Raw genomic sequence first — 10,000 nt, 5'->3', positions numbered from 1 at the left:
GAACTTAGGCATCCCACAGAGGGGAAAGGGTGACAGTAAAGATAGTCAAATATATTCACTGTTGTGCTTTCTTTAGCATTTTAGAAAACATGCAAATATGAATTAATGTTGTAATTATGTATTGCTGTAATCAGCAACAAAACCACACAGATTCTTTTTTTTCCCAGCTGAATATTAATTATAATTAGTGTAGAGTGGCTGTAATCAGGTAAAGCGGTCCATTTAGAGAATAATGAGCCGTCACAACTGAGAACAGCTACTGAGCTCAAGATAAGACAAATATCATGACTAAAGGCTGTGAGTTTCTTGCTAAATCTTGTGGAAGCTCCTGGAATGCTGTGTGTGTGTGTGTGTGTGTGTGTGTGTGTGTGTGTGTGTGTGTGTGTGTGTGTCCATGCCTAGAGGAACAGAACTCTGTCATGTCAGGGCAGGAAAATGAGGGTAAGTAAATACCACAGCTGAACTTTACAATGAGGAACTTCTCAAACACTCCCTGTAACTCACTGCATAAAGACAAAACCTCACAGCACAAACACATGAGCCGCGGACACATACTCAAGCCTTCCTTCATCTGCAGTGAATGGGTGCCGTCAGAATGAGAGTCCAAACAGCTGATAAAAACATCACAATAATCCACACCACTCCAGTCCATCAGTTAACATCTGGAGAAGACAAAAGCTGAAACTAATCCAGCATTAAGATGTTTTTAACTAAAATACCATAATAAGTAATAATAAGTCCATAATAAGTCCATAATCCATATTAATCCTTCCATCCTTTTAGAGCTGTTTTGTCTTGTAAACGCTGCTTGATCTGTGCAGATTTCTCTCCTGATTCAGACCAGAACACTTTTTCACTGGAGGAGGTGTTATTATGGATTATGGACTCTATGGTATTTGAGTTCAAAACATCTTAATGCTGGATGTGTTTCAGCGTTTGTCTTCTCCAGATGTTAACTGATGGACTGGAGTGGTGTGGATTATTGTGATGTGTTTATCAGCTGTTTGGACTCTCATTCTGACGGCACCCATTCACTGCAGAGCATCCATTGCTGAGACACTGATGCAGAGACACATTTCTACAAACCTGATGAACAAACACACTCATCCTGATCTGGGATGAGAGTGAACACATATTCAGCACGTTTTCATTTTTGGCTGAACTATCCCTTTAATATTATATTCAGTGTCGTGATAGAAACACATAGTACTCACCAGGACTCTGCTCTCCAGTTTGTCACCTTTGACCTCCAGGTTCACTTTCTTAAGGACACACAGCTTCATCTGCTGCCCAACAGCATCCTGAACACTCTCTACACACACACACACACACACACACAAGCTTCTCAAAATCTTCTATTAATTAATATTCTCAGAATATTAATTTTATCCAACAGCTCACATGATGAATTCAGACCTGCTGCATCTACATGATTCATTTGAAAAGGAGTGAAAACGGATCAAATCACATGAAGAATCACTCACTGAACGAAGTGTTTCTCCTAAACAGCAAATGAGAGCAAATAGAAACTTTTCTCTGTTTCTCCTGCATGTGTCTAGTTTTTTCTCATTTAGTGATTCAGAAAAGATCTCTGCAGCCATATATATATATATATTAAGACATTTTTCTGCAGAATTTGGTTGATCTAGACATTCATAGGCCCTTTGTTATTTGTTCTCCCTAATTTTCACTTCTTTTTTCACTTCCTTTTTTATTAAATGACTTTCTTTTTTTGTCACAGTTTTTGTTGTTGCTTTTAATGCAGTTATTGTTATTATTATTTGAAAACTGATGTAGAAACAATTTTCTCTCAGAAACTGCTAGTAAATTTCACAAGCAAAATAAATAAATAAAAATGGCAAGCAACACTCTGAATTAAACATGAAATGAGAAAAACTGAAATAGTATTTTCTTGTAAAATCTTTGAAAAATATTTGTATTTTATATAGATGTTTTTTAAATATATTTATAATTAGATAGCCTATTTAGCCTAAAATGCATTTAGTTTTTTATAAATTAAGAGTTAATTAATGGTGTGTAATTGTTTTATATGTCGATTTTAATATTGCATGTAGTAAATTTGATGTTTATTTGTATAGGCTACGCCCATCTTGGCCAGGACACTCCTGTAAAACAGATTTTACTCTGGTTGTTTTCTGGTTGAAAAAAGGTAATATATCTGTTTACTGTCGCGTCGCGTCGCGCTGTCCGGTGTGGGCGGAGTCTGAGCTGGCCCCTCCCACAGCTAACATTAACACTCATAGCCTAATAAAGCGTCTCTTTATCGAAATCATTCAAGTTTTAAACATGAAAAGCGTCTTGTGAGGAAATGAGCACAAACAGGAGTTCTCACATGTGATCGAGCTGATGAGAGTTTCTTACCCAGCAGATCCTGAGGAACGTCTGCGTCTTCTGTGCTCATCTTCGCTGCCGGACCTGATGGAGAACTCCAGAACAATCCTCATGAGCTGCGCTTACGCATACAACTAGTTCCAGAAACACACAACTAGTTCCAGAAACTCACAACTAGTTCCAGAAACACACAACTAGTTCCAGAGGCGTGAGTGAAAGCTGCAGTGAGAGCGGAACAGATCCCACCCTCACCTCATACCTGTCTGTCTGTCTCTCTGTATGTCTGTCTGTCTGTCTGTCTGTCTGACTGTCTCTCTGTCTGCTTCACTGCGATACAAACTACTTTACAACACTGACAAGATTACTAATATTAGCCTGCAATATTCACATGCAATATTGCCAAACCGTTTATACAAAACTAGGAGAAAAAAGTTCAAGACAAACTTGATGTTGACTTGAGAAGCCACACAGTTTGAAGTAAATTTAATATATCTCAGTCAGAAGGTAGTAGTTTTAAAGGATAGATAGATCCTTTAAAGCAGACACAAGTGCTTCATAATAAGGCAACTGCTCTAATAAAAGTTTGGGCTATTTTTGTCTGTACCATTCTTTTTTATGGACCCTTGAACTTGGCATATTTGACAATACTAATACAAATACTTATTGCACCATCAGCCAAGTTTGCAGCAAATTCTCTCCAAACTCTTTAAATATGCAGCAGTAATACATAAGGACCTCATACAAGGACAACTGCTCTAACAAAATCCAATTTTTGGGCTGTTTTTACTTTACCATTCTTTTTTTATGGACCCTTGAACTTGTCATATTTGATGATATACAGAGGGGCAGCAACGCAACAGAAAATGCCTTCAAATATGCTAAGTTCAAGGAACCATAATAAAAAGATTGTTACCAAAAAAGCTGTCAAAATTTGAATTGTTTGAGAACAATAGCACTACAACAAATTCTCATGTTTGTTTTAATGCACCCTTAAAGGATTTCGAGAAATCTCACCTCGAAATGAGCTGCAGGCACAATATCAGTGTGCAGATTTCTGTGGAACTTCAGAAGTCATTTTAAAAAATGGTACAGTAAAAAATGCTCAAAAATTTGGATTTCACAACATAAGGCCCTTTCTTAAACCACTTAAATATGGTTAAAACTGAGTGGTTAATAAATATCCAAATTGTGCCCAGTAATAATAATGTGATTGGACTGTAATGTGATGATATGAGCAACCGGAGGCGCCAGTGTTCCTGAACAGATCAGCAAAGCTTCAGGATCATGAATCATGGGACAGACGACGGAAACTTCTAATCTGGGGTCTGATCTGTCAGACAAACATAAAACCCAAACGAGTTTAATCTCAAAAGACAGAGATCTGAACACGAATGCGAAGATGAGCGGGGATTTTATGAATTATGTGCAAGTACTTTCCGCAAATATGACCGAAAACATGGGTTTTTGTTTAAAAATAAATTATTTAAAAAATAAAATAGGCACACTTTAATCAGGTGTTTTAACTTACCATGCCAAACTGCAAACCTTAAAAATTCTCATATTCACATTCAATTTTTTTTTTCAAAATAATGACTGTTGTATGCCTATTTTTTTTTTTACATATATTGAAGAGTGTGTGTGTGTGTGTGTGTGTGTGTGTGTGTGTCTGTGTGTCTGTGTGTGTCTGTGTCTGTGTCTGTGTCTGTGTCTGTGACTGTGTCTGTGTGTGTGTGTGTGTGTGTGTGCACCTGGTATTCATCACGTCCTGGGGACCAAATGTCCCCACAAGGATAGTAATACCAGTAAATCTTAATCTTGTGGGGACATTTTTTGGTCCCCATGAGGAAACAAGCTTATAAATCATACAGCATAAAGTTTTTTGAAAATCTAAAAATGCAGCATGTTTCCTGTGAGGGCTAAGTTTAGGTGTAGGGTTGGTGTAGGGCAATAGCACATACAGATTGTACAGTATAAAAACCATTACGCCTATGGAGAGTCCCCATAAAACATGGAAACCCAACATGTGTGTGTGTGTGTGTGTGTGTGTGTGTGTGTGTGTGTGTGTGTGTGTGCGTGTCTTGTGTGTGTGTGTTGTATGAGTGACTCCAGTGAATTGTGTTCATTCAGCCTGTTGTTTTTCTGCTCTAAGCTGATTTACTGGACGTGATCAAGAGCAAGTTTATATACTGTAGATTAAAACATGAGCGAATCACGACACCAGAATAAAGAGCGAAATGATGGAGGTTATGTAGCTGATGTGTCTTTCATTAATATTGCCATCCTTGGGAAATATGAGGGGGGAAAAAATAATAATTCTGCTGTTTAACCACTTACTTAAAAATACAACAAAGTGAAATTAGAGGCAAAAATATGAAATGATTTTCACATTCCCCGTATTCTGACATATTTGAGGGAAAATAGTAAAACTAAAAGAAAAAAATGACTAATTTGATATTTGAAAGCATTGAATCAAACAAATCATATCAAGATGACTTTAATGCTTTTGGCAGCCATTTCTTACAGAAATTGCTAAATTAATTCATTTTAAAAAGACAGACATTTAGATGATCTTCCATGAAAAACAAAACAAGTAAATGGTTCATTTAAAAGTGAAAAAAAAAAAACTAAAAATAGTAAACCGAAGTGTTTAAACAAACAAATGCAGTCATTCTTAAACTAGTACATTTTAAACCATCTTTAGAATAATTAAAAAAACACTTATTTTTTTTATATGTGCAAAAAAACAAATGACAGATATGAGATGTTTCATAAACTCTGAAACACTAAAATGAGATTCATAAGTGTTCAAGAGAGTCGGATAGATAGAAAAACAATTGAATTGACAATCTTAAACGAACAAACCACTTTTATCAAATGATCATTTATGCTAATAAAACAGCAGTGCATGATGGGACATTATTGCTTTGAGTTGGATTGCATAAAGCCGTTATTAAAGCCATGTATACATAAATGCATAAATAGTGATTTTCCACAGTTTGCATCAGTAGAGTTAAACAGCTTTAGCTGCTGTTGTATCTAAAAGCATCATCAGCAAAATATAATAACATACAAAAACTCATGCAACTGTTGCAAACATTCACTCAATCCTGAGATGCAGCGCATTCAATATTTCATTTAATACACTGAATACATTATATAATTACTTCAGGATTTATTAAACCTTCTCAAACTCAATTAACCTGAGATCTTTTCTCCTGTTGTTTTCTGTCTGATTAAAGCTTCATTATTGCTCACTTTCTCTGGTTTATAGATGCTAATAATGTGATCAGAGCGTCTCACACATGCATTCATGCAGCTCATGCTAAAATTATCTGATTTAAAGCATTGAAACCTTTGAATGAGAAAAAAAATCTAATTTAAAGCTCATCTCACAAACCTGAATTATTGCAAACTCGATCATCAGGAATGTAATTTAGGCAAAGCACGGTGGCATCCAAATGACAATTAAATTCATCCCAAACTCAAAAATGCAGAAATAAACTCCTTAAATAATTAAAGTGAGTTCTACAGACATGAGGAACAGGAAAATGATCATGCACCATCAGTAAACCTCATGCTATGACATCTAGAGCTCATGGTCTTTCTCTGTATTTATTTGTTTATCAGTACAAATATCAAAAAATTAAGATTTTACATTTACTGGACAGAAGAAGCCTTCATTTCTCTGAAACTGAACACAATGAAGTGAGTTTGTGACTGTGTTTGTGGACGAATTGACCGCATTGGTTTCCATGCAATACACAAAAAAATATAAAAAATCAGCACTATACAAACACTAAAGATTCATGAACTAAATGGATGATGAAACAGCAAATTCTCCCTGCATGATTCAGAAGATGATATCTACTAAACTTTGAGTGTTAGATTTCATAAGTACTCATGTGCTGTATTTCATATTTTAGTCTTGGACAAGCTACACTAAAGGTTTTCTGTTTTTTTTGTTTTTTACTTAGACTTTGTCAAATGTTGATTTTTGGTAAATTGCATGGAAACCAATGGAAACAGCGAACACCATCAGTCACCAAAATTTATACGGAGTTTTCAAAACAAAATTTCAAGAAGAAATAAACAGTTTAACCAGCGTTTCAAGAAATTTGAAAATCAAACATGGGTCAAAATGACCCGTGAAATAATCAAAGGTTAAAGGCGCTGTATGTAGTTTTTTGACTTTACTAAAGCATAAAAATACCATAATGCATTTGCAGATATTTAGGAGACATGCCAAGTTCACATACTTGTTTCTCTGAAAAAACTTGTTATTCTGCTTTGAGTTGTGTGTTCCATGTCGGAATGTCTGTTTTTGTTTTGGTCTTTGTGACTCCGCCTACTGCTAGTTCACCCAATAGGATTTCGACACTCCAGGTTGCCAGTTGGCGGAAAACACAACGTATTGGAGCCATGGAAGCCAGCAAATGAACTGGGTCAGAGATCACAGATTCTACCAGATCTAACGAGCCTTGGCATCCATCTAAAAAGCACTGTCACCAGAGGAATATTAAAACATGGATAAAACAACTCAACTTACAGTCTAAGGTTCGTCACCTTCCATTGTAAATTGCGCTTGTTTCTGTTGCTTATCCTCAATCTGGCAACCCGGAGAAGGGTGCAGAGAAACAACTTTCTCCAATATTATGAATTTGGACTGCAGTACCCATTTCAACCACTAGCTGTCAATATTACAAACCGCACCTTTAAAATGAGGAACAAACATCCGCCAACAAGATCTGAAAAATAAACTAGTTTACCCCTAGAAATAGTTGACACTTAATGACCCAATGGCAGATATTTGTTCTTGTTTTAAGCATAAATTTACTTAATTTCTCCAGAAAGCAAGACGACTTTTCTCATTATGCATCTCCACTAAATGCATCTTAAAGGGTTAGTTCACCCAAAAATTTAAATTTACTTGATTTACTCTCCCTCAAGGCATCCTAGGTGTATTTGACTGCGAATTCAATCGGAGTTATATTAAAAATTGTCCTGGCTCTTCCAAGTTTTATAATGGCAGTAAATGGCTGTTATTTTTAAACAGTCTAAAAGAAGTCCAATAAAGTGCATCCATCCATAATAAAACATGCCTCCCATGGCTCCAGGGGGAGAATAAAGGCCTCCAGTAGCGAATCCATGCGTTTTCGTTAGAAAAATATCCATATTGAAACTTTATAAACTGTAATCTCTAGCTTCCGCTAACTGTCGTACGCATGTTCACAATGGAACATCAGTGTAGCGTTAGCTCCAGTGAGAATATGCTAGTCTCGCGAGAAACAACGTTTGTTTACAGGAGCAAAGGAAGCAAAGTTTCCTTACTTTACCAAACAGCCTCCTCTTGGCATATATATCGAAATCCTCCAACATTTTTCTTCACAAATCCTTATTTTGTTCTTCTAATCCATGACTGGTGTTTTGTTTTGTTCTCTCCTCTGTGCTTCCGCATTCATCACTTTTCAACCAGAGCTAACGCTACGCATATGTCCTACGTCATCTGCCAGAACATCATTCAATTGTGAATGTGTGTACGATAGTTAGCGGAAGCTATAGATTGCTGTTTATAAAATTTTAAATATGGATATTTTTCTCACAAAAACGCTTTGATTCGCTACAGGAGGTCTTTATTCACCGTGTGAGGCACTTTTTTATTATGGATGGATGCGCTTTATTGGACCTCTTTTGGACCATTGAAAAATAATAGCCATTTACTGCCATTATAAAGCTTGGAAAAGCCAGGACGTTTTTAAATATAACTCCAATTGGATTCTTCTGAAAGAAGAAAGTCATATACACCCTTGAAAGTGAGTAAAGCATGGGCTAATTTTAATTTTGGGTGAACTATCCCTTTAATTTAAAGGGGTCATTGGATGCCCATTTTACACAAGCTGATATGATTCTTTAGTGTCTTAATGAAAAGTCTATAACATACTTTAGTTAAAATTTCTCAATGGTAGTGTAAAAAACACCTTCTTTACCTTGTAAAAATCAGCTCTGTTTTAATCAAGCCATTCTAGTCCATGTTGCTTTAAATGCTAATGAGCTCTGCTGACCCCGCCCCTCTCTGCCGTGGAGTGACGAGCAGTACTGTTTACTTCAGCCGCGAAACTGGCTAACTAGCACATTATTAGGAAAGGCGATTTGCAACAACTAAACACTTCAATCTCTTAATCGGAGACGTCTTGTCTTCCCCTGCACCGGAGGCAGACAGCTCTCAGCTCACTGAGGGCGGGTCTAAGGTAAGACAGTCTTGTCAATCAACTCTCGTGGGAGGGGCCTTTACAGAACTATATCATTCTGACAGGAATCTCAGAACAGCGAGATTTGAGAAAAGAGATGGGAAAACAGGGATTAAAAAAAAACACTGGGTGGATTTTTATCATTATAGGATGGATGTATACAGACACTTCGAACACACATTTATGTTCAAACAACTTGTAAAGTAAATTTTGCATCCGATGACCCCTTTAAAAATATTTGTATGGGAAAACAAGACAAAAATACTGACGAAAAACTATTTTGTGCAGTGAACGACATTCAGACAAAGAGCTTCATGCATCTTATCCTTATGTTTAAGCTTATGGGATACTGGATATCTAGTAGCACCTCAAACATCTCATGTTCTCAAGTTTTCAGATCAGCTTCATGGTAAACCTGCCCGTCTCCATCGTTGTCCGTCCGCCTCCGGACGCCGTCGCCACGCTGCGTGGCACGAAGTCGATAGTCGCCGTGTGCTTGATCTGCCCTTTGCTCTGACTCCAGAAAAACATGAAGACGAAGCAGACGGCCACCGAGCTCAGGAACGACAGGAACCCCATGGTCACCGCGATCACCAGCGTCTTCACGTCGAACGGAAACGGCTGCGATCCATTGACCGCCGCTTGCCCGGATGTGAAACTCCATCCTTCCAGAAAAAATGAGCCGGAGCGGTTGCGAGCGGACGCCGGAAACCCTCGCACACGCAGGCTCACCGAGACGCTGTCGTTCCCGGCCGCGTTCGAAGCGATGCACAGGTAATACCCGCTATCCTGTACTTGCGCGTAGCGCACTTCCAGGGTCCCATTAGCGAGTGTGCGAATCCGACCCGAGCCGGTAAGAACAGAGCGTTTGGGATTCAGCCAAATAATAGACGGCGCCGGATCTCCATCGGCTGCACAAAAGAACAAAACCGTATGTCCTTCGTCCGTCCGAACATCCTGCGGCTTCCGAGTCAGAATGCGAGCTTGCCTGCATGTAAACAACCTAGGAATCTCAGCCTCCGTAAAGTCGGCAAACGTCCGGCCTTGCATCTGCACAGGCGTCGCGAATGTCGGTGAGCGTCCTTCGAAGCGAAGCAACGGGCGTCTGCGCATCGCCCAAAGAAGCCGGCAATCGCACGCCAACGGGTTCCCGTCCAATCCAAGGACCTCTAAAGCAGCGACGGAATGGAATGCAGACTCCTCCAGCGTCGCCAGATGGTTCTCCGACACGTCGAGGAACCGAAAAAAACGCAAGGTTGCGGAAAGCACCGGGCTCTATTCGTAGGAGCCCTGTACCGACTAGATGCAGCTCTTGGAGTCGTAGCAAATCCCCAAGAAGATTGGAAAGGATAATAGTGATTGGGTTGTACGATAAATCCAAGTATCGCAAGTAGACGAGGTGA

The 10,000-nt window shown here is 38.5% G+C and overlaps 1 protein-coding gene and 1 pseudogene across 3 annotated transcripts in view; both read right to left on the bottom strand.

Annotated features, from left to right (window-relative positions):
- The window catches only part of LOC306847318 (F-actin-uncapping protein LRRC16A-like), a 30,173-nt gene extending 27,515 nt beyond the window's left edge, over positions 1-2,658 (bottom strand). The window contains exons 1-2 of one of the 2 annotated variants that reach the window (XM_079381205.1): positions 2,383-2,658; positions 1,215-1,312 (exon numbers count right to left, since the gene is read on the bottom strand). In XM_079381205.1, coding sequence (XP_079237331.1) covers positions 1,215-1,312; positions 2,383-2,422 — 138 coding nt within the window. In that variant the 5' untranslated portion in view covers positions 2,423-2,658. The remainder of the gene's footprint in view (positions 1-1,214; positions 1,313-2,382) is intronic. The other variant, XM_079381206.1, reaches the window with a different exon arrangement.
- A 6,332-nt stretch (positions 2,659-8,990) lies between these two features.
- The window catches only part of LOC306846895 (leucine-rich repeat and immunoglobulin-like domain-containing nogo receptor-interacting protein 1), a 1,819-nt pseudogene continuing 809 nt past the window's right edge, over positions 8,991-10,000 (bottom strand). The window contains exon 1 of the transcript in view: positions 8,991-10,000. This exon is cut by the window's right edge and continues 809 nt beyond it. The product of the transcript in view is annotated as a leucine-rich repeat and immunoglobulin-like domain-containing nogo receptor-interacting protein 1 (transcript).

Source organism: Barbus barbus (genome assembly GCF_936440315.1).
Source record: "Barbus barbus genome assembly, chromosome: 27".
NCBI classification, from domain to species: Eukaryota; Metazoa; Chordata; class Actinopteri; order Cypriniformes; family Cyprinidae; genus Barbus; species Barbus barbus.
Note: the sequence above shows the minus strand (reverse complement) of the source record. Positions and strands in the feature narration are given on the sequence as shown.